The following is a 23,694-nucleotide window of genomic DNA, read 5'->3' as shown; positions in this document are numbered from 1 at the left end:
TAAGCTCGATCTTCAGCTCTACGCATCCATCCACACCTTGCAGATATCATCACTCCACCTAGCTGGGGGGCGCCCTACACTACGCTTGCCTAGACGCAACACGTTTATCCCAACGGTCATTGGTTCTTTGACAAACGTGACCGGCTCACTGCTGCCACTTCAGTTTAGTTAGTAAAATATACTTAAGTAGAGATTTAATAAAAATAAGATTTCAATATCTACATTTATTAAGATAAATCACAAATGTTCTCACTCCACTGACGATCGTACATTATTTAACAATCTTTAAATATACATACAAACAAACAAATACATAAATAAATAATACTTATCGATATCAATTCTACAGGAAATCTTCGTAAGGATATGTATTTTTATTATCCTAATATTTGGCATTTTAGCTTCATTAATCTTGCTTAGTTATTACTACAATTATTTTCGAATGTGAGTAAAATATTTCATAATATGATTGATATGTTTCAACAAAAAATTTAATAATTTTGTAAAATAGTGTCCAGATCTGAGCCTAAATTAGATACATACGTAATATCATTATATCTTTGGCAATTTAACATTTATTTATTTATTGATTAAAGCAAAAATAAACGAATGAACACTCGAGTGTACACGAACCTTATAAAAATACAGGCTGATATTAAATTCTGTATCAAAAACAACTTTCTTTCTTTTTTCTATATCTTTTCTTGCCCTTCCCTGACACTGGTGGTCTACTCGATCATGATTTCAATATGTACAGTGCCCATGGCTTCTTGTCTGTCGTACATTATGTTCCTGGCCCACGCTCGACACTCGATATTGATGAGCACGCCCGCTGCGAAAATTTGCATACAATTAGCTTAATGGAATTTATGCTCATGCAAACCGCGTGCAAAAGATTCCGTAGTCTGAATTTTATTAGGATTATGTTAGGTTAGTTTGTTGTTATTAGCTTTTCCTAAGGTAACACCTAAATAAATAACTGGATTTATTAAAAACATTATTATAAAAATATTCGTAAAAATTGTTATGTGTAGGTACTTAAGTATGTACGTATTTATTCAAGTTGAAGTTTGTTTGGTTATTGATTGGTCTGACATAACTGTGTACCTTGTGTTTAAATTGATGACGATGCATTATTAAAACAAAAATACCTACTGAATGAAAAGTTGAGTCACCTCCTAAACTACTTGACCGTTTACAAAAAAAAAGATTTGGGAGAGGAAAAAAGTATTTGGGCAAAACTCACTACTGAGTGGAGCCCGCTCAACGTCCACAGACGTCGCGGCAGGCCCAAAAGGAGATGGCGGGACGAACTCAACAGCTATGACAAGGATTGGCCGCAAAAAGCTTTAAATAGAGAGGAGTGGAAGGAAGGTAGGGAGGCCTTTACCCCAGTGGGACGATCATGGCTGAAATCTAAATCTAAAATTGAGATTCATAAACGTCCTTACTTTTCGGCCTCTGCAGATGTACAGCGACGAGTGGACTGAGGTAGCCCTCCTGGTTCGTGTAAGGGAAGTAGTACCCTGGGAAGCCACGGTAGGGCATGTACTGGATGGGCCCGATGTTCTCCCTGTCTGCCGGGTTCTCTCCCTGGCAGGATACCCACACCATGTTCAGCTGGGGAAGGAAATGTCATGTTGAGTAGAGATCATAATTAAAATTTAGAAAAAGTAACTGGAGTTCAGCTGTATAGTCGTTTCAACGTTAAAACAAGAAAAAAAAAAAAAAAAAAAACAAGAAAAAAAAAAACGTTAGAAAAAGTTAATTACGAACTCTTCTCTCCGGTTCGTGGTGAATTGAGCTTTATTACAATAAGAATAAGATGGTTTCTTGTTTGGTTGATTAAAATTGTCCGCATTTTCTCTGAGAATATCAGCAGTAACTGATTCATTATTAGTAACCCTTTGTTTTGCCTTTATTGGATCTTTAAATGTCATCAACTTACATAATTCTTATCATACGCAGTCATATTTCGGATATGCTCCTTCAAATCATCAGGCATCTCTCCAGGTAGACTGTCAGAACTGTTGTAGAAGGCTGGTTTCCATCCGAAGATCTTGTTGAGCTTCAGGAAGACACAGGGAGTGGACTTCTGGTAAGCAAAGTGGTTCTCTTCGAGGCAGGGTCCCCAGGCGCTGATGTCTACGTCGCAGACCTTACCAGCTGGTGCAGGGAGCTTGAAGTCACAGCTATGGATGTTCTGGCTCGCTCCAGACTTCTTACCATCGCGTTTGTATACTGAAACATTCATAGGAATAGTGTAAATCAGTTTTCGCTGGGTATAAGCGCTGGAAGAAGAAAACCAAGTTCTTATAATGCTTCAAATTGTCTTTAATACCTCACCTGCTAAAAACTTCGACAGTTCTTTGACCCAAAAGTTGTAGCTTCCAGGATCGTTGCCTTTATACCAGATCACGCTGCTAGCGACCTCTGGTGGCATGGGTCGGAAGCCGAGTCCAGGGTTAGTGCCAATGATGCTCTTCTCTAGTTGCCACATTGGCTGCCGCGTGTCCAGGAGTTGCAGGAAGGTCCACATGCAGATGGCGACGAGGATTGCCAGCGCAGAGTAGAAGATGAAGTAGAATAGAGCTATTTTGGCTGGAATAGGAATTAGTTTGTTTATTCTATCTTCACATTTTATGATACCACCTCCTCACTTTTTGACAGCTATCTTATTAGTTTTATCATAACAGGAGAAGCCTATTGCTGAGCAGTGGATCTGATTTCAGAAACAATGCAGAGATATTTAAAAATACTCCTACTATACTAAAATGCTACATCGATTATAGAATACCGACTATAAACCTTTGCATAAAAGTCGAGTTTGCGTGTTTGGCGATGACGCATTAGAACATTCGACTTAAGAATATGATTACGCATTCGATTAAGGAAGTATTAGCATAAGTACTAGTAATTTAAGTGTTGGACAACCACCAATGTATACCTATCTAGAGAATACATCAAATCAAATAATTCTCCATCTAAATACAAGCTACAAGACCACGGCACCACGACCAGTCCGCATGCTGACCGGTTAGATCCCGCGGCAGCCGGCGCCCGCGCAGGATGTTCCAATGATCTCATTGTACCAATGAATGGCCGTCGCAGCTTCCGGTAGGCACGTCTTTATACTCTGCACCATTTATACAGTCTCCGGTACTCATCATGCTTAGGTTTGGGAGCTTGACTCATTACTTAGTTAGTAGGTAAGAATTAAGGTACTTCTTACCGACTGACGCACTTGATTGAATTAATTTTGGGTCAGTAACAAAGAGCTGTAAAGTTAGCACGGCATGGTTGCTTTATATGACCCAAAAATGTTTCGCTTTTTACAAATTTTCTAGAATTAATTGAATAAATGTTGTTGAGTATGCAAGAAACAATTATTTTGCACCATTTATTGTTTCGTTAGAAGTTTTCGGATTGCGCTCATGTATTCTCATAAGACATACATAGGCCTAACGTTGTAAATAGATTTGCCTATAAAACCTGCCGACTAAAGTTTAAGTATATAGATGTAGCGTTCTCTGATAAACCTAGGATCTCCAGCCCGCCTGCCTAGGGAGAAGATTATCTCAAACCTTCGATGTGTGACTGTGCAATGCATCATAGTCCACCACTAGATGTCAACAGGGCGATCATTATAATTATTTTGTGTGTGTATGAGTGTGGGAAAGACATGACATCCTCAACGCCGGCTCGACCTGTGTGATACGACGGCCTCACAAAAAACCCACCCTCGCCTTTTGTTTTGTTGTGTAAGTGAGGTTACCAGAGGCCCAATTATCCCCTTCCCAATCCCCAATTCTCCAACAACCCTTAAATTCCTAACTCCCAAACTACTTTTAAAAATCTACTCACACCAACTAGCTCCGGTCCTGCCGCAGAACTGCCTGGTCTTAGGGTTCCAGATGAACCGCTTCGTCTTCTCAGCGCCAGTGAGAGGTTCCTCCTTCTCCTTGTAGTAAAGGTTGAACCGCTCCAAGCTGGTCAGGTCTGATGGACGCTTCTTTGTCACCGTCATCTTGACTCGGCTGTGGTTGCTGTGGATGTGGATAGTGGTGAAAAAATTGGTTTAGAACTTGGAGTCACTTGGATTTAGATTTACACTAGGAATTTCGCCTGTGTCGTAGATTCGTTTACAAACAAAGAAATTACCTAGGTGTAGGTACATAGTGTCCATGACCTTCGTTAACCTTTAACTAACTATTTGTGTATAGGTAATGTACTACAGTTATTTCTACTTGAAATAAACAAACCAATTTACCAATATATTACGCCTATTATTCGAGTACCTCAACGTGTTGGGCGAAGGTCCTTTAAGTGCTTTTGATACTGAAACTCTTGGACTATGCCGAGGATCTTAAAGTGTTATGTTATCGACTTACTCACGTAATTGTTTGACGAGGAACTCGACTAGTTTCAAGCCATGCTAGAGGCTCATATTCATGAGCAGCATTCCGCGACACACGACGCGGCGATTGTCGCGGAATGCTGCGTGTACAGTTACGTGAGTAAGCCGATAACATAATAATAATTAATTTAGTATGTCTCACGAAAGTTACAATAAAAAGATCTTAAAGTGATTCTGAAGGTACAAACAATGTTCTGTATGATATTGCTTCAATTAAGAAAACCCCAAAACCTTGGGACCTCGCATCAAGTGAGTCCCGAAACAATAAAAATGGTATTTCAGTTTTCGCAAACGGTTAACACATAAGATGTCTATCATTCCAATGGCAAAAAATCAAGTCAAAATTGTTTAGGGCTTACCGCGCACCTGAGACCCGTCCCAGAGGATAAGAGCGGCGCGCGCGCGTGTATGCGCACTGCGACTGCGCGCGCGCACGGCAACCGGCCGCGCAGGATAATGGACGGCCGTATGTGGGAGGTGCCCAGTTATTACCAGGTGTAAGTAGAAATGTGAGAAGTTATAAAAATTGGAGTAACGAACAATTTGCTTGTCTAATTCTATTACACAAGTTGAGGAGACAGAATTACTTTTAACCAACTCCAAAAAAGAAGGAGTGCAGAAAGTTTTACGGAAAACTTTGATATGTTAAATAATAAATGATTGCACGAGACGCATAATGCTACAGTAGCAGTATAAATATCTACGCACTAACTTCCAATGCCGGCTGCGACTCTATTTCCATACATAAGACCAAATAAAACCTGTTTGTTGACTAGACGTTTGAATGTGGTTTTTTATTTATGTACTCGGGTAAACGAGTATACGGATCACCTGATGGTAAGCAATCGCCGCCGCCCATGGACACCCGAAACACCAGAAGCGTTGCAAGTGCGTTGCCGGCATTTTGGGTGTTAGGAATTTAAAGGTTGATGGGGAATCGGGGATTGGGATGATTTGGAAAGGGGGTAATTGGGCCTCCAGTAACCTCATTCAAACACAAAACAAACGCTGTTTCACATCGGTTTTCTATGGCATAATTAAAAAATTCCGTCCGAATCACAAAATACGTTAATATTTTGCCACACTTCCACATAACCTCTGTCTCTGCTCGCCCCCTCACTCGTAATAATAATCGTGTCAGTTGTGATTAACTTCACTTTATGTAACTGTTGATATGATTCGCGATAACCTTTACCTTTTAAAACAGGTTGGGTGAAGGCGAGGTGATGATTTTTGCTAGTCAACTTGTACTAATTGTGGGAGAGTCATGCCTCGTCACGAATGGGTCGGCTCGACAGGAGTAATACCATAGCCTCACAGAAAACCGATATGAAACAATCTTTCATTCTGTGAGTGAGGTTACCTGAGGCCCAAATTGCCCCCTTCCCAATCCCCGATTCAATAACCCTAATTATAATTCCTAATCCCTCAAAAGGCCGGCAACGCACTTGTAACGCCGCTGGTGTTGCGAGTGTCCATGGGCGGCGGCGATTGCTTACCGTCAGGTGATTTGTCTGCTCGTTTACCGACTTATACCAAAAAGGTACAAAATGTAATATAGGCAATATTCCGGTGTACAATCTCACCTGTGGTACTAAATCTTCACACATGAAACTTTATTTAAGCAAATTAGTAATAACTGCGTGAGTTCTAGGTAACGGACAGACTGACAGAAACGGATTTACGATATACCTAACTGTTACTTAGTAAGGCCAATTATTTAGTCCCTGTTACCCATGCTGTTTGTCACTTCTTGTAAACATAGGCAGAGAGTATGACTGTGTGACTCACCAATTTACTACTAGTATGCATTAAACTAGAGGTTTTGCGGCCATTCAACTTATAATTTGTACCTCAACATTAAAAACAACATTTTTCAAAGCTAAGTCCAAACATTTCTTTAAATGAACCCTTAATTAGCCACTTTTAATACGGGAAATTGAATTATGTCCGTTAGTCTGTCTGTCAGCTAGGTGCTCAAAGTGTACCTTTGAATGGAATTATATAGCTATTTTTTATCCAGCGCTTTATAATCGACGTTCCTTGAGAGAAGAATCTCTAGCTACAGTCCAAAGGTACAAAAGAGACTAGCGTCATAGACTAGTTACTTCGTCCCAGGCCCTATAATGGGTCATAGAGTTTTATGACACAACAAGGTCGGAGGATGTTGTCTTAGTCGCAATAGGCCGCGTCCGCTTGCAAGCGACCACGAAGGCGCTCGCCGTCATCTCACAACGTCATCAGCAAAGTACCTTTATTGAATATACAATATATTAAAACTGAATAGGTCAATAATGTTACGGCCTTATGTGGTTAATCACCTACGATATGCAGGCGACCTGATTGGTAGTTAATTAATTAACTGAAAGACAGTAACAAACAAAAATAAACAATCTTAAAGTCACCTTCGACCTTCAAACGTTTTTATAATTAATTGCCTCGTGAAATAAGAACTTAAATAATAAGAAATAAATATGTACAACTTATAAACTAACACTAAAATAAGAAAATATTAAACAAAAATTGATTGAGAGCCTATAAAAGTGTAAACACGACTGCCGAACAAGGGATCTCAGATTCCATTCCAGAGTAAAGTACAATTTAGTCTGAAATAGCCCAGTAGCCGTACCCAATTAATATAGGACTTAGAAAAAAATATACACCACTGTCTACTCTTTTGACTACTACGTGACGTTGTATTACGTTACGATTCACAAAAAAAGAAATAATTAAAAAAACTCTATAAATTAATCACAACACAATCTAAAGTACCGTAACTAAGAAACAATAATAAATAATAAATCACGGGACCACCAAACACGCTCATTCAAAAGTAATTTTCCTTAATACACTGTAAGTAACCGTGAACTGCTCGAAAGCACTTCATCATTCGGTTTCGAAGAATAAACTCCTCGTGATATACATCGGACATGTGCAATTATTCGATGCCCGTGTCGATTGGACGTGGAAAAAAAAACAAAAGGGAATGTTTATGCCCTTTATTCGGGTGCTCAAACGCAGCGTCAATCATGCGATCGGACAGCGCGGTTAACGGTAGTGAGGTGGGCTGTCGATTGTCGATATTCTACTTGTTTGATGTCATTTAAATCTAAAGTAGTTATTTATAAGAAGTGTAGCAGCCAATAAAAATAAGTAGTATTAATTTTACCTTTAAAAAATCTAAGCGAAGTCGTTTGCAGTAGGATACCTTTTGTTTTTTTTTCTATGATAAGTCTTATATTACGTCTTCAAACTAGTACTCATAAATAAGTATATCAGTACCCTTAGTAAGAGTTTGCTTTACATTTAATGTAACTATTGAAATGAGAGCGCGTTCGGCGCTCTGATTGGTTGGTTTATTTGGGCCGGCCAATCAGAGCGCCGATCGCGCTTTTGTTACTACTAAGGGTACAGGCCATTATCCTAACGCATACCATAAATAACTAATTATTCAAAATATTCAAAATTTACTATTATTGTTTTACTAATTTAATTGGTTTAATGCATTGCAAGTTTGTTCCACAAAAAAAATACTAATTAAGTAGATACAAATTATTCATCGAATACCTAACTGCGATCCACTGTTTATCGATATTGGCACTGCTCTCAATCGGTTCGACTCCAGGTAGCGGTACTTACGCGAGGGGTGAGATAACTCGCGCCCGTGTCTTCTCTCACATGTTACAGGGCTGCCACCCAAGTGAAAAATACCTACTTTAATATAAATCTCAATAAATTACCTTAATTTCTGAAAGATATTGACTTCCTCGTTAGTCGAGTACACTACCAGACTGCATGTTATCTGGGAAATTGTCAAAAACCAAAAATAAACTCCAAATAAATTTACACCAATAATCTGGATTTTGAACCCAAAATCTCTTGCCGAGCAGTCACACCAACGGCCACACGACCAACGGACAGACCTAATTAGTGAACAACTTCATTTGGTAATGCGATTAAACATGATCCGAGCGTATTTAGAGCATTAGTACAAGCATAACAGGATTATTTAAACGTTACACGTTTTTTTAATGATTGTATTTTTAAAACTATCTAGTTTCTTCAACGCTGTTTTATATTTTATAGACGAGAAAAAACGTGTTCAGATATTTACAAAAAAAGAAAATCAGAACTTCTCCTTATTAATATTAGATATCTAAAATAATTATTTGAATAATGCTAAAATAAAATTAATAAAGAATAAAAAAATTTTTACAAGATAGAAAAAAACAATTATTGTATGTGCTACGAAAGGTCTACGGTTAGATCTACGAAAGGCTACGATAGGTCTACGGAAGGCTACGATTATTCTACGGAAGTCTACGACAGCGCTACGAAGTGTCTACGAGAAAATTTATTGCAATTTTTTTCTTTCTTCCATATTACTCACAGTGTTTAAATGCATTTTTATGTAATTATAAAAATATTATTTTAGTATTTTTTTTTTTCAAAAGAAAGTGAGGCAATGTTTTGTGTCAGCCCTACAAACAATACGGAAGGCGCTGCAATATAAAAGTATGTCCTTGAAGAGAGGCAAGCATTGCAGTCCACAGCTCGGAGCCGCACCACCACCACACCATTGCACCATACCACCATGGAGGGACACGCCAGGGTTTCTATACTGGTGAGTGATAAGCTAAGCTAAGGCTAATTAATTAAATAATAATTAATTTGTGATTAAAAGTGTGATAAAATATCTATTTCATAATTTAATTTAAAGAGTTTTATTTATAAGTATTTTATACTCGTATTAAATTTAATTCCGATTTGATTAATTAATTCAAAAGTATATTTTTGTTCATTATATATCCGGCTTTCTTGTTGTAATTTTTGGGGTGTAGCACTTCTCTAATCGTTACTTAAATATTAAGCTGGGAATTTTTAATATTTTTAGAATTTTATCTAATTCCATTCAAAGATCTTAAAAAATCTTTTTGTCCCTTGATGAATATCATGTGCAACAATTTTGTTACTTGTTAACTAAAGTACTGAACCTTTGTTTGCCTTAACAAATACATTATGTACAACATTTTAGTTATGACTAAAATATAGAGCTCCTTGAACTTTTTTCTAGCAATTTGTTTCTAGTCATTTTGTGTTAGAGAATTTTTAACTACTTTATCTTAATAGCATAATGGCTCGTATATTTAAGTTTTAATGTTTTATTATCACGCAGATACACATTAGATATTATACATGTATGTATGCTTACATAATAATGTACATGTACATAAGGTCTAGTGAAGCAATCAATCACTCAACTTGCCAATCTCACGTTTAAACTTTTGCAATTTACTGCGCAAACGATTACACGATTACACTTGTTTATTTTTAAACCATTTTAAATCATCATTTCAGTTGCTGACCATCACGATGGTCGCAGCAAATGCATTAGAAGGGAGAAAAATGATGCACATCCCAGAGAAGATCATTGGAGGGGTCATTGACATAGTTCAGAATCATAAGAACAAGCCTACACAGCAGACCACCACTGTCCAGTCCCAGACGCAGCAGCAGAACTTCCAGCAAGGGTACCCTCAGCAGTATGCACCTTGGAACACTGGCTACCAGAACCAAGGTCAAGGGCAATACCAGGGTCAATATGTGAACTATGGATACCCCCAACAAGGCAGTTATCCCCAAGGAGGATACGGCAATCAGGGGTATCCATCTAACCAGCAGTTCGGAGCATCCCAAGTCCAGGGACAGTACCAACAGACTAATGGATTCGATGGTCAGCAGGCCAACCAATTTCAAAGCCAGGGACAGGCACAGGGTCAAAATCAGTACCAGAATCAACAGGCTGGACAGTTTGTCAACCAGAACCAGCAGTTCACCAATGGAAACTACCAAGGGGCTCAACCAGTGAACCAGCCAGCTAACCAGCAAGTGAATTATCAGCCAGCCACTCAACCCTCGGGTGGTTTCGTACAGGCGACCGGGTCATACGGCGGTCATCAATCATCTAACTTTGGCAGTCAACAGTCAAGTTTTGTAGGACAAACCCAACCCTCTAATAACTATGTTGGAAACCAACAGGGTCAGGTACCACAGTCCACTTTTGTTGGCCAAAATGTCCAGTCATCCCATTTCCAAGGACAGGCTGGTTATCCAGGTGCACCAGGGTTTGCTGGTTCCAATAATGGCAGCTTCCAGACGACCAGTGGTGGTCATCAAACGGGAACTCCTGGACCTACCTGCGTATGCCAAGCTTGGACTAAACCTCAAAATGGAGTACTCAATGACAATGGTACTCAAAGAAGTGAAGAAAAAGATGAGAAAGCCGTTTAAAGGAAATTAACTTAGCAAATTGTAGTAGGGGTAATTGTTGCATTTACTTTTGTATCAGGCGCTCAAACGGCTTGTTTACGTTAATAATGTAACCTAAAGATAAATAATATCTGTGTTGTCTATCATGTAAATTATCTCATAAATATGATTTAATCTTATACTTTCTTTGTATTAACATAGTGTAATCTATGTATGCATGTACTTAATACATATATGTAGAGTAATATTATTTACTTTGTGAGTAGACTGAAACATGTCAATTAGTTTATAGTTTGAAGAAATACAATTACACTATTTATTATAGTTATCGTTTCATTCCTTATTTCTTTTGAATTCCTGATTATGCTGTAGCTAGTGCTGACTGCTGAAAAAGATAGTCGTGTCTCGAGCTATCGTGTTCGGGCTACGGCATTTTAGCTGAGCACTGGCCTTTTTGATCCGTGTAGTTTTTTTTTTATTATCTTCTTGTTCAGCTTGCAATATCTTACAACGGTGCAAATAAAGTGATTTTCTTTCTTATTTGCATTATTAAAATCCTTTTTGACTACAAACAAAACAAGCTCGACTGCCGAGCAAGAGGTCTCGGGTTCGATTCCCGGAACAAGCAAAGTACTATGGCGATTTTCTGGGATTTATGAAACTCTCGTAGTAGCTCGAAATCAGGGAATAGAGCCCAGTTTATGGCAAGCGACCAACATAACTGTTTTAAGAACGGACTCCTTGAATTCAAAAGCAAGTCCAATACTAAACTAGGTAGGCAGAACAGTAGCTCTACCGTTATAATGGCAAATGAACAAACAAATTGTTAGCAATTGATTCGCAGACTCGTCGCCCGACGATCGAATTACTTCGAAACGAATTCACCAGCTGATTGATCTTGATTTTAATTGTAGCCAAATTGCACGAACACGATCATTTCGCTTGTGTCGTGGGTGCATTCTGTAAAACTAGATTGTTTTATTCGACGGCGCCATTTTTCGCCGATACTTATAATTATGTTTTTTTTTTAATAGTGACAGTAAATTAGTTATAATCTGTGATTAACTTGTGTGATAGTGGATTGAAGACAAATGGAAATCCAAAGAAATAGTCTGATAATAACGCGTGAAGAAGTATTTCAAGTTATCTATACTTATTTAATTTTAATATAAACTGAAGAATTTGTTTGTATGTTTAAACGCGATAATCCCCAGAACATTTGTGTGTGAACCAGTGCATTTATCGATGAAGGCTTTTAGGCTATTAAATATCATGCTATGACCAATAGAAGCTAAGCAGTGGGTGAAAAATTATATAAATACGAAAGTAACTCACGTCTTTGTCTTCTTTACGCCTAAACCACTGTATTGATTTGAATAATTATTTTTGTGTTGAATAGTATATTTGTTGAGGAAGGTTACTAAGGATACATAATTATGCTACAAACCTTAGGAATCTAGCAGAGCGGGTGAAACAGCGCGGAAGTAGTTAGTATAATATAAATTCAAAAAATGTCCTATTCAAAGAATTAATCTTTGCTTGTGTGCCTTTGAGCTACGCTGAAATCATTTCGGTCTTGATGAGATACCTCAGCAGTAATACCGAAAACATTTTTGTTAAGTATTAATTTAAGTCATACATTTCAAATTGTTTTGTTTAAGTAGTTTTATGATAGTGAGTGAAACTATTTATTTAAACAGATATTCACGTAATCAGCTGATTCAAGGCAGCGCCAAATTGAGTTTGTAAACACTATGTTTGGAAGCAAACTATTTTGTTATTCTTTTATTATAGTTTATCTATGTATTAAACTCAGTTTATTAAATTATTACATACTAATTATTGTTTCAGAAGACAATTAGAGAGTTATCTGATTATATCAAATGTCGTTGTACTGCAAATTGATACACATAAAACTAAAATTATTTTCATCTCAGTTTTATCGCTGCTTTAGACACATATTTCAGTCTAGATTGCGCAGACATGAAATCAATTTTTGTTCAGACCAATAACCTGGCACAATGACCAGCCCAGAGCTACAAGTTTATCACAAACCGTGCGCTTTAAAACGACCCCTAAACACAAGAGGCAGCGGTCCATCCGACGGCAAAGCTTTATTTTGCAACCCTATTTCCTGACTTATTCACAAAGACCTCAAGCGCCCCTCTGCACTCATACAATGGATGGGAAGAAAGGGAACAGCGCCGCGGCCGGAGAGCTCCACGCAAGCTGGTGAGCTATGTAGGTCTGAAACGTGCGCGCGCCGCGTTATGTAATCGTTACGTAAGCGCGGTACGGGGTTGCAGGGGTTGCTAGGCGCACGAGGGGTGCCACAGCGCGGGGAGGGGACAAGACAGGGCGAAGGCGCCGGCAATCGATTCCCGTCCGCAGTCCGGCTCGGCATTCGAACATGGCAGACAAGACAAAGGTTGCAGAACAATATTACGCCCCGCCGCCGGATCTAGGCAAATGGGAGTCGTTCAGGATTTTCCTGTGGAACAGCGAGACTGGACAGTTCCTTGGCCGCACGGGATCGAGTTGGGGTGAGTTTCACATTTTTCTCATATGGTCGTATGATAGGTTTCCTTCTCTTTTTGGAGGGAAAATCGATAGACGAGGACTGGAAAACTGGTGGAGGAAAATTCTTTTTGCGGGACATTTTCTTTTGTGGGTCACGGAGAAGTTATGTAAGGTTGGTCTATAATTACCGTGGTGAACTTGCACCTATGCTGTACCTGTCGTTAGCGCATGGAGTTCCGAGCCGAGCGTGTAATGACTTCGAATGTCTCACAAATTACACATGTACGTAATTATCTTGTAACTTTAATCACTCCGCTGTGGCCATCATTTCCGGTGCTCAGATAGTGTAAATACAACTAACATGAGGAACAATACATTGTAGTGTTGCACTAGGAATTGTACATTTTAAAATTCTGTACTGTCATTTGATGTTCTATATTCGTCCAAAAACAGCCGTTGTCGCCATTTCGAAAATCGCCATTATTACGTAAGGTCACAGAGAAGATATAATTAACATATTTGTCTCGTATAGAAAAAATGTCTTACACTTTTAATGGATCAATGTGAAAATTAAGGAGTGTCTATTTAAATAAATAAACGGGTGCATAGGGTGCATTTCTGTGAATTTTTCGCGCCATGGCGGGCGGCGCGCGCCACTGGGGCTGCGCGCGCATCGTCCTTGCCGCGATCGATCCAAGGACGAACCACATCTCAGGGAAATACCCTATTTTCCAAATCGTTCCTTATTTTAACTAAAGTATTTAAGAAATAAGAAAGAAGAGTACTTTGTTATAAATATAATCTTCAGTCCAATTGATTCATTTATTTATTAAGACACGTTATTAATAGAACAATTAATGACTCGTTACACAATACGATACTTTTTCAGTACAATATATTCGTATGTATAATCTTAATATAAATATACATTACATATTGTATGGGCATATACTCACGCCCTCTTACCAAAAGGGTAGTGGACACAGAGCGCCACCTGCCCGGTACTTCCATGCTTTAACTACCCTCACTTTTAATACCCATTGTCTTTAATTAGGAAATAATATTCAATGTTTCATGATAAATAAGAAATCGTTATCGTTAATATTAAATAAAATATTTCATAAGAAGAAAAGAAATGCATGAAAAGACTGATGACTGTTGATGAAGCGAAAGAGGTGTGTAAGAATCGTAGCAATTGGCGTTCCGTTGTCTCTGCCTACCCCCATGGGAGACAGGCGTGAGGTTTTATGTATGTATGTATTGCATAAAAAGGTTCGGCAGAGGTGTAATTATTCACAAATTAATGGCTTCAGACTTCACAGGTAAAGCAAAGTGGGTAGTTTGCAATTTGGAACCTAACGTTAAGCATCATTATATCAAGCACAAAAGATTCACTGCTGAACATAGGCACCACCAATGTAACGTTGACTTTCTTACATTTCGAGTATCGAGAATAAGGAATTTAAAAGAATAACTGACATAATTTCACATAATTAGGGTTATAACACAAATGGTTAAAAGTGGGTGTACTTACATATTGTACAGCGGTATTATATGCCGTAACGTGCACTTCTACCTACCCCCTCGGGGGTAGGTAACTTAAAACTGATTTAATTTATATTTTTAGAACATGACCATAATGGCTTAAAACATACTTGAACATCGCGATTTCGTATAGCTCATGCATGCATACGGTGGTTATACAGTAGCGGTTGAATATAAAATAAATAAAACAATAAATTATTGTAATTATTCACTTGTTTATTAGATAATCGCCAAACCACAATGTCGTAATTACAATATTAAGGCTGAAAGGATTTCTTACTACTTATATTATTCTGTATAACTCGTGCGCCATAAAATGAGACCAAAGCGAAGACGTCACAGAAAATAATTACGAAATAAATAATAATAATTTTCGATATGTCTGTAATACATACATATATAACTTCAAGCCTGTCTCCCATGGAGGTAGGCAGAGACAATGGTGCGCCAATTGCTACGATTCTTACACACCTTTTCGGTTCATCAACAGTAATACTATAGGTCTGTAATACTCAATCACTAATACTAATTGTCCAAATTATAAGTACCTGTTAGTACTATTAATTAGTTATATATAAAAAAGTACTTAGTAAAACATTCCACGCAGGTCCCTATTGGACGCGCTCGGGTAGTACATATGTACTTGTTTTTATTAAAAAATACATAATTATTGCTATTGCTATACTTATAGTCCAAATTATAAATATTGCTAATATACAGTTTGTTGTCAAAGTTATTTGAATGACTCGACGGACACGCAATATATCATTAGAACTTAAAACGGGCACGCAATATGTATGTATTTATTTATACAACAAAAACAAAATGGTTTGTTAGTCACCCTTTATTTATAAGTTTTATAATTCAAGAACGACTAAACAGAGTTTACTAACTTAACCACAACCATATGCCTTAATTATAAATTAAATAAGTAAATATCTATGAACTTGGACTATTATTTTCGTTACGATATATTTTGACGCAGTTAAATTTATTATTCAAGATCAAATATATGGCAAAGCGTGATCCAACAACTATTGTTCGAATTTCGTTCAAGGACGCAAGGAGTCAGACCTGAGGGGTTAACAGCGAGGGGAGATGAAATAACAAAAGAACAAAGGAAATCATTTCTATAAAATAAATAGAGTTACGTATAGGTATATTAATTGTAAAGAGTACGTATTTTGTATTGAGTAGTTCAGTTTGACTTATAATTTAAAGTATCGACGTTTGATGATAAAATTCGAGGCAAAGGTGGTATTAATTTGTAAATAAATCATACCTTTTTGTACACTTTTGTAAACCTCAAAAACTGCGACTCAATATACCAGAAACATGAAGCCAAGATTATAGTATTACAAGAGGATTAAGAAGGTTCGAAAAATAATAACACTCGGATTTAGTTCAATCTGGGATAAATCCAAAGATTATTAATAATATCTCACTATATCCAGAAGTTACTTACGTGATTGTTAAGGTATTGTAATATTGTACATGAAAATGTACAATAAGTTGATGAGTTCTCCTGTTACTCCTGGTAGTAAAAGTAACAAAACATGTGTACTTTTACCTATCCTTTCGGGTATAAAGCCGTTACTTTATAATGTTCATGTCTTACAGTAACAGAATCAGGAGTAGGAACGGGATGGTTTTTAATCAGTAAGAATCTGACACTTCCTCTCGCCTCACCCAAGGTGGGAAAAGAAATCATTGGATAATTCTCTCCCTTAAAAAAAAGTAGCAGAAAAGTCGGAATAAAAATCGCTTCAAAACGTTACAAATAAGAATCTAGTCACGTTTACCTTTTCATAGAAAACAAGCGTCATACAGTCTTCTAGTCAAAGGTCGCACGTTTTCCGCGCATGCTCCGTGACCCGAGTCTATCACTACGTGTTACTATCGTATCTGCATTGGTGCAGTTGCATACAATATTGACTAATGTACCGGTCCTAGGAAAAGCCATCGACTGGCCAGAGGCGGGTATCGATCAATACTTAATGGTTTAGTAATGACTCGGCTGCCGCATCGATTCTTGGTTGTGGTTTGTGCGGTTTTAGGGCAGGTTCTTTTATATTGGTGGGGTAGGTTAAAACATTTCTTGTATTTATATTTGTGTTTTAAGTTATGTTTAATCTATGAGGCACAGTTGGGTTGATGCTGTGAAGTACTTAGTGGGTTACCGGAGCTCCGGCTCGAAAAGGAGTAGGAACGGGGTGGTGTTTAGTTAGTAAGAGTCTGACTTCTTCTCGCCTCATTCAGGACGGAAGAAGCCATTGGATGATTTCCCCATCAAAAAAAGTTCTGTTTAATTTAATGATCTAAGAGGTCTCCTTTCTCTAGACGATACTTTGCAGCCCTAAGTTATTCCTTTGATGAGTCTGTCTTGCAAAATATTTTTCGTTAGTATTACGTTTTTCATATTTAATCAGAATATGTACCTATTTCCAACCTGCAGCTAGCTAGCTCATCTACATTAATTATGCAAATTAATTCAGGAGGAAAAGTGCCTCTATTTAACAGACATTAAACTTTAAAACAGCGCAATAAAGTTAATTATGCAACGACATGGAAAGTCGGCATCCTCTCAGTTTAATGGAACTAGTTTGAATTTTCCACCCCGTGAAACTTTTTGCAATTAGTTCAAGTTTCAAGCGGTTGGCGCTGGTGTAGTTTTATAGTAGTTGGGGCGTAGTAGCGAACTGTTCTGTAAACTATATAGAGTTTGTGAATGTAGATTTAGAGATTACAGATTAATTTACGGTATACCAAATTATACATTTAGATATTAATTTATTATGAGGGGGAAAATCATCCAATGACTTGTCCCGCCTTGGGCGATGCGTCAGATTCTTACTGACTAAAAACCACTTCGTTCCTGCTTCTGCTTTTCGAGTCGGAGCCCCAATAGACCAGCTAGGTTGTACGCAGCTCCGGATCAGGTATCAGCCCTACTGGGACAACACCACAGATGGGGATCTGTGGTAGCCTGATTGCTATTTGAGGCGCCGTACATACGTGTCTGGTTCTGGTCTAGCTACCCTTGCTCGCCGTTCAGAGACCCGCTCTTATGGGGGCCGGAGTTCGTCTCGCGATTTCAGTCCCTGAGCCCCTCACCTTGAGCCGAACTAACAAGGTGTCCTAATTCCGTATACTTCGCGAGCACACGATAAATGGCGTCGGTTGGCGCTGTGCTGCGAAGTGATCTCGGCCGGTGACATTATTGTTAATTAGTGCTGATTGACGAGCAGATACAATGTAATTAAATCAGGCTGCGCTTGTCAACTCACAATGTATCTAGATTATAGTTTTGATGAATTACTTGTGTCTAGTAAGGTGATATTTAGGCCTTAAGTTAAGGAGTAAGGAGAGTTAGAGCTAGATGATCGTGTATTGGAAAAATGTAGATCTTTCGTGTCATACTTGCAGAGATAGTACGTAAACGACAATAAGAACTAGGCGCCATCTTGGTTTCTTTTATTTAAAAAGTCGAGAACCTATATAGTTAATTAGTTGTTAAAATATAATGCTAGATTTTATCTGTATACTTAGTCAAAAATTTCCACCAAAGAATCAAATCTCAGACATCACGCTCGCTTCTTCTTATCTGTTACCTACTTGCATATGGCTTGCTGACACGGAAGAACTTCGTTCAATAAGTAAAGGAATTCGCGAATGCGGTCAGTGATCGGCCGGTAGTTAGATAGGAAACTCCTATTGTCGCCACTTACAACCAATTATCGGCCTCATCAGCCGCGCAGACTACTTACCTATTACATGACACGGCCGCTGTAGGAATTAGGAACACCGTGTTATATAATTGTAAACAAGTTATTTATAGGCTTATAGAAACATTATGTAATTAGGACTCGGAAGTTTGAAGTGATGATATAATATTACTAGCTTCTGTCAGCGGCTTCGTCCGCATTCAGGTGCAATAAAAAATAGCCTATGAGTTATTCCAGACCATAATCTACCCCTATTGCAAATTTTATTTTGAAGCCTTCAGCCGTTTTGACGTGTAAGAGTAATAAACAAGCATACTCACAAACTTTAGCATTTTTAATTAAATATTAGTAGGATGTCGTAAGTGAAGCTTGAATTTCAGTTACGCGTTGAAGTATATTAGAGAAATATTAATTTATTATTCAAGTAGGTACCAATCAAAGGCAAAGGCTTAGTAAAATCACATCAAAAAGACTTGAATTAGTCAACCCAAATACAGACATCGTTTCACAAAGTCACACGACCTTATTTCACGAGAAAGAAATAAAGAAACATAAAGTTAGTCCCTAAATATAGCTGCCTGCTTTCAGCCCATTGCGAACAGATGGTAATCGCGTGAGAAACGAGGCCAGCCCTTCAGGTTTCATTTCTTTCAGCAGATTTATACGAGCTGTTGTATACATATTTTGTTTTATTTGGTTAGGGTTGAAAGGAGGTCAGACGGCAGTCGGTATTCTACCTTCGAAATCAATACTGGATCTAGGCTTTCTGAGAATGACCTACTTTTAGGTCTCTAGGTTATAAGATAGGTCTGCAGTTAATATATTTGTTGGTATTTTTGTTTTGGTATGAGTTTCGCTAACGGAGCAACCGACATTTTATTTTTGTTACTGTGTAATCAATTTTTAAACTTTTATATGTTGACAAAACAAACATTAGAATGATATTAAACATCTTTTGGATTAACGGTAATTTAATTAGTCTACCTCATGTTAAAACCTGAGGTTTAATTATATTTTCCTACATTTGGAAAGGCAGTGAATTCACTTAGCAGCTAAATAATATTTATAAATAGATTGGTTCCTGTATTGTTAATTACGTTTGTACATATGTAACCTCTGTATATTGACTGTTGTCTAACTATTTTCATATTATTTCATTCCAGCTAAAATCTTGTTGTTCTACCTAATCTTCTATGCAATCCTCGTGGGTTTCTTCGCCGCCATGCTGGCGATCTTCTACCAGACGCTGGACTCCAAGATGCCCAAGTGGCAGCTTGATGGCTCACTCATCGGATCCAACCCAGGTGAGCTACAATCTACTGTTCCTCCGATTATCACATTTAATGCAGTATAAGACACCCTAATGGACACTGAGTGCATATTTGTGTATCTACACAGTAGTCAATTTCCAAAAATCCACGCTAACTCTGAATTTAAAAGGGTTTGTTATAATTCATTTTCATTTCATTCATTCATTTTTTCATTTTTTAAAAAACGTTGCCCCACATTAGGATTTTCTCCTGTGTCGTGGGTGCGTTTACAAACATACAAGTTCACATACACATGACACCCAGACCCGAAACAACAATTTGTGGATCACACAAAGAGTTGCTCCGTGCGGGAATCGAACCCGCTACCCGTTGCACGGCAGCCAGTTGCCCAGCCACCGCACCAACCGTGCAGTCATATAATAATTAATTATATTATTGACAACTTCCAGCTAGTAGCTAAACAAACATATACAATACTTTCTTTGTATTCCAGATTTGAATGTTCCCATACTTTAACGGTTGGTTAATCATTTCCAGGTCTGGGTTTCCGACCCATGCCGGACAGTGCCAACGTGGAGAGCACCCTGATCTACTACAAGGCCAACGACAAGGGCTCCGTGCTGAAGTGGGCACAGATCATCGACGACTATTTGGAGGGTAAGTGTAGTATCATCATACATGTAGGATGTATAGGCTACTATACTTAACGTTTAAAGTAATCGAAACGAGAGCGCGTTCAGTGCTTTGATTGGCCGGCTCGAATAAACTAACCAATCAAAGCGTCGAACGCGCTCTCGTTTCGATAACTTTGAACGTAAAGCAAACTCTTACTAAGAGTACTGAGTTCTTAAAGTTTACTTCTTAGAGTTCATTTTCGCACAGGACTTCAATAACAATAACTTTGTGTCTTTCTGTGACTACAATGACCTAAATGAAAGATCGAACAAAGCCTAGCACAACAGGATCATGTCCCTTACAAGACAGTTTCTTCTAGAGATTAGTTCATATTACTATGCATTCTAAAATCGGGTGATTGTGCTCACAGCAATCTCTCTTTCATGATGAGCTATTTCTAAGAGATCTCCAACATTCTCCTACATTCCAAACTTCATGTCAATCTTCCATGGGAGATCCAAATAGAAAATAGCAAAAAATCTGCATCACTTTAGTTGTTCACGTTTATTGAACTGTTTGGCACAACCGTTTATCTTAATAGGTCATCGTGTCGTTGCTCTTAATCATTGTTGGGATCCGCTAATCACTGTCCAAGGCCACCTTCTACAGACACAGTTGTATGGATTGGTTTTCAAAAGTAATAGCTTGTATACACATGCAACTAAATCTCTCTTTAAGGGCAAAATGCTTAGGTATAACCACGCCTCGCCCAAGGCGAGAGAAGTCATTGGATGATTTTGCCCCCTCAAAAAAAAAGGTATAACCACCAGCAATACATATACTGAAATAGAAATCAGGAAATACGCATATTACTAACTAAAACAGTTTTAAAACCAACTTAAAATAAAAGAAGAGTTACTTATTCATCAGTATCCTTCTGATAATAAAGTTTTTAAATCATCTTCTTTCAGACTACCGCAAGAAGGGCAGTGGTGTGGGTGAGGCGAGTGGCGCAGAGTACCGGGTTCCTTGCTCGTTCACCACCGGAGCCACTGGAGAGAAGCAGGTCTGCGACGTCCCTGTCGATGACTTCAGCCCCTGCACCTCCGCCAACCAGTACAACTATGAGGAAGCTGGACCTTGCGTGTTCCTCAAGCTGAATAAGGTAAGATCAGCACCTTCTTGAAGTAGAGAAAAAAATATTCTATGCTTAACGTGATAGCAATTGCAAAATCCATCACGAAAGTTATACCAGGTGATCATGAAAATGAAATAACAATGGTTTTCTCATTTCAGATCTTCAACTGGGTGCCCAAACCGTACAACAACACCGAGGACCTGCCCTCTAACATGCCTGATGACCTCAAGCAGCACATCAAGATGGTGGTACGTATTCACCTGGAACTCATCATCAGACTCTTCGATTGAAGAGATATTGACAAATGGCATTAAACCAGAAATACTCAACAATACCCAAGATCTCATATCCCTTGATGTAGTGATAAGTGATAGTTTCTAATGTCAATTAATTTATGGAATGTCTTATCCTGACAGTCTGGCAAGCCCGATGCGAACACGGTGTGGGTGTCGTGCGAGGGTGAGAACCCTGCCGACGTGGAGAACATCGGGCCCGTGCAGTACATCCCCCGCAGGGGCTTCCCCGCCTACTACTACCCCTTCACCAACAAGGAGGGCTACCTCAGCCCCCTCGTCGCTGTGCTGTTTGAAAAGCCCAGGAGTAAGTATCCAAACTAATTTGAAGTTGCTTATGGGAGACTCAATTTTATTGTATGATGAAAATCACACGATTGAAGGGTGATTCGTTGCTAAAGAATATGTTTTGTTCGTTTCCAGCCGGTGTCCTGATCAACATAGAGTGCAAGGCGTGGGCCAAGAACATCCTATACGACCGCTACGAGCGGCGCGGCTCCGTGCACTTCGAGCTGATGGTGGACCGCGCCTAAGCACGCCAGTCGCTGCCAGTTGGCCACAGAGCGAAGCCTCCACCGTACAGAATCCCCGACCGGGCCCTTTGAGTAGCACTTATGTTTGAACATGCTCATACACCGGAGCTATACCGCAACACGCAGCCAGACGAGTCTCGGCAGCTCGGAGCCAGGAGTGTAGCAGTTGTAAAGTAGGGTGTTCGACTTGTTGGCCAAACGTTGCCGGTACTAGCTCCCGTAACCCTGTAAATACTCACGCGTTCTGTGCGGTGAAGGCCCACCCGCCAATTGGTCGCCGAGGTCACCAACTGATCGCCTATCGGCCAAGGTCATCGAACCCCAATTGGCCAAGTTCATCAACTTACTGCCAAAGATCGATAGTTGATTACTAGTCATGCTAATTGGTGGTGCCGGTCTCTACCGGCTGTTAGTTGTTATAAGTGTTGTCAGGTCATGGTTACCAGTTAGTCGCCAAGGCCGCCAATTGTTCGCTGCGGCTGCCAAGGTCGTCACGGAGGTCATGCCAGGCCGGCTGCCAAGCGCCATTAGCAATAGCCACATAGTCGGCGATTAATTTGTATTCGTTTTAGAATAAGCCAGAGGGCGCCACTAATTTAACTTTGGTTTGTCACGCTTCAAATAAAGTTAATGAAATTTAAAATTTATTAAATATTTATGAATTATGTAATGTTTTCTGGACGGACAGTCAATAAACACGCAATAGTTGGTTCCAATTTAGGTTTATCCGTGTTTCATTTTGTAGTTGTACCCCTATCCCTGTTGTATTATAAGTACTTAGTAGTACCTACAAGACCTACATGAACTACACACACCATTCGCAGATTTCAATGATTTCCCTAGATACACATAACAATGCATGTGCTCAACGTGTGCACTTATTACACGATGTGGTAAATTATACTACGAGTAAAGCCCCTAGTCTCTAACGGTACTTAAAATGTTACATGAAATAGCTCAAGTACTAAACTCTGAATTATGCTTAACTTAGTATAATGATTTAAGAAGTGACGGGGATGTATACCGATTTATGTGCATCAATCGACTAAATAAAATGACGCAATGGACAAATAATTTAAAGCGATAATATCTCTTTCTTTCTCTTTGTGCTCAGTAGAAGTAAGAAAATCGTAGCCCTCTCTTTTCCGTTTACTGGCACCTGGTACTGTAACCCAGTTCCTTCACACATTGCTTCAAAAAAGTAACACAATGGTCAAATACTAGTTGACAAATGTTTTTACAAAGCTAAATTGGAAAGGACATTCATCCAGTCTCTTAATTTTGATAACACAAAATTACACGTATGAGGAAATATTTTACGACCAACCACATTTTGACAACATGCCATTAGCTGTTGCTGTTCACAA

The 23,694-nt window shown here is 38.8% G+C and overlaps 3 protein-coding genes across 4 annotated transcripts; 2 read left to right on the top strand and 1 right to left on the bottom strand.

The window, feature by feature from the left end:
- Positions 1–209: 209 nt before the first annotated feature.
- LOC118273625 (sodium/potassium-transporting ATPase subunit beta-2) lies at positions 210–4,916 on the bottom strand. 2 transcript variants are annotated; one of them, XM_035590679.2, is made up of 6 exons: positions 4,777–4,916; positions 3,865–4,046; positions 2,347–2,601; positions 1,949–2,241; positions 1,452–1,620; positions 210–832 (listed from the first exon to the last, which is right to left on the bottom strand). In XM_035590679.2, exons 2-6 carry the CDS (start codon positions 4,025–4,027, stop codon positions 729–731), a joined length of 984 nt encoding a protein of 327 aa, XP_035446572.1. In that variant the 5' UTR covers positions 4,028–4,046; positions 4,777–4,916; the 3' UTR covers positions 210–728. The 2 variants fall into 2 exon arrangements, with proteins under 2 accessions (XP_035446572.1, XP_035446574.1); XM_035590681.2 differs by having other exon boundaries at positions 4,784–4,913.
- A 4,073-nt stretch (positions 4,917–8,989) lies between these two features.
- On the top strand, positions 8,990–10,915 carry LOC118273556 (calcium-binding protein P-like). Its single transcript, XM_035590594.2, has 2 exons — positions 8,990–9,041; positions 9,776–10,915. The coding sequence occupies exons 1-2, from the start codon at positions 9,012–9,014 to the stop codon at positions 10,706–10,708; spliced, it is 963 nt and encodes a 320-aa protein (XP_035446487.2). The 5' UTR covers positions 8,990–9,011; the 3' UTR covers positions 10,709–10,915.
- Positions 10,916–13,042: 2,127 nt separating this feature from the next.
- LOC118273476 (sodium/potassium-transporting ATPase subunit beta-2) lies at positions 13,043–23,051 on the top strand. Its single transcript, XM_035590457.2, has 7 exons — positions 13,043–13,230; positions 19,641–19,781; positions 20,286–20,405; positions 21,335–21,528; positions 21,660–21,749; positions 21,918–22,101; positions 22,218–23,051. Exons 1-7 carry the CDS (start codon positions 13,098–13,100, stop codon positions 22,325–22,327), a joined length of 972 nt encoding a protein of 323 aa, XP_035446350.1. The 5' UTR covers positions 13,043–13,097; the 3' UTR covers positions 22,328–23,051.
- Positions 23,052–23,694: the final 643 nt, after the last annotated feature.

This window comes from Spodoptera frugiperda, chromosome 1 (assembly GCF_023101765.2).
Source record: "Spodoptera frugiperda isolate SF20-4 chromosome 1, AGI-APGP_CSIRO_Sfru_2.0, whole genome shotgun sequence".
Taxonomy (NCBI): domain Eukaryota; kingdom Metazoa; phylum Arthropoda; class Insecta; order Lepidoptera; family Noctuidae; genus Spodoptera; species Spodoptera frugiperda.
This window is presented reverse-complemented; position numbering and strand designations above follow the sequence as displayed.

What these genes read in the sequence shown, in the direction of transcription:
- LOC118273625 (XM_035590679.2), bottom strand. Translation starts at nt 4,027, where the DNA reads ATGACGGTGACAAAGAAGCGTCCATCAGACCTGACCAGCTTGGAGCGG. An exon ending in ACTGTCGAAGTTTTTAGCAG is followed by an intron (nt 2,242 to 2,346) that starts GTGAGGTATTAA and finishes TGAATGTTTCAG; the next exon opens with TATACAAACGCGATGGTAAG. An exon ending in CTGCGTATGATAAGAATTAT is followed by an intron (nt 1,621 to 1,948) that starts GTAAGTTGATGA and finishes TTCCTTCCCCAG; the next exon opens with CTGAACATGGTGTGGGTATC.
- LOC118273556 (XM_035590594.2), top strand. Translation starts at nt 9,012, where the DNA reads ATGGAGGGACACGCCAGGGTTTCTATACTG. An exon ending in ACGCCAGGGTTTCTATACTG is followed by an intron (nt 9,042 to 9,775) that starts GTGAGTGATAAG and finishes TCATCATTTCAG; the next exon opens with TTGCTGACCATCACGATGGT.
- LOC118273476 (XM_035590457.2), top strand. Translation starts at nt 13,098, where the DNA reads ATGGCAGACAAGACAAAGGTTGCAGAACAATATTACGCCCCGCCGCCG. An exon ending in CATCGACGACTATTTGGAGG is followed by an intron (nt 20,406 to 21,334) that starts GTAAGTGTAGTA and finishes ATCTTCTTTCAG; the next exon opens with ACTACCGCAAGAAGGGCAGT. An exon ending in TGTTCCTCAAGCTGAATAAG is followed by an intron (nt 21,529 to 21,659) that starts GTAAGATCAGCA and finishes TTCTCATTTCAG; the next exon opens with ATCTTCAACTGGGTGCCCAA.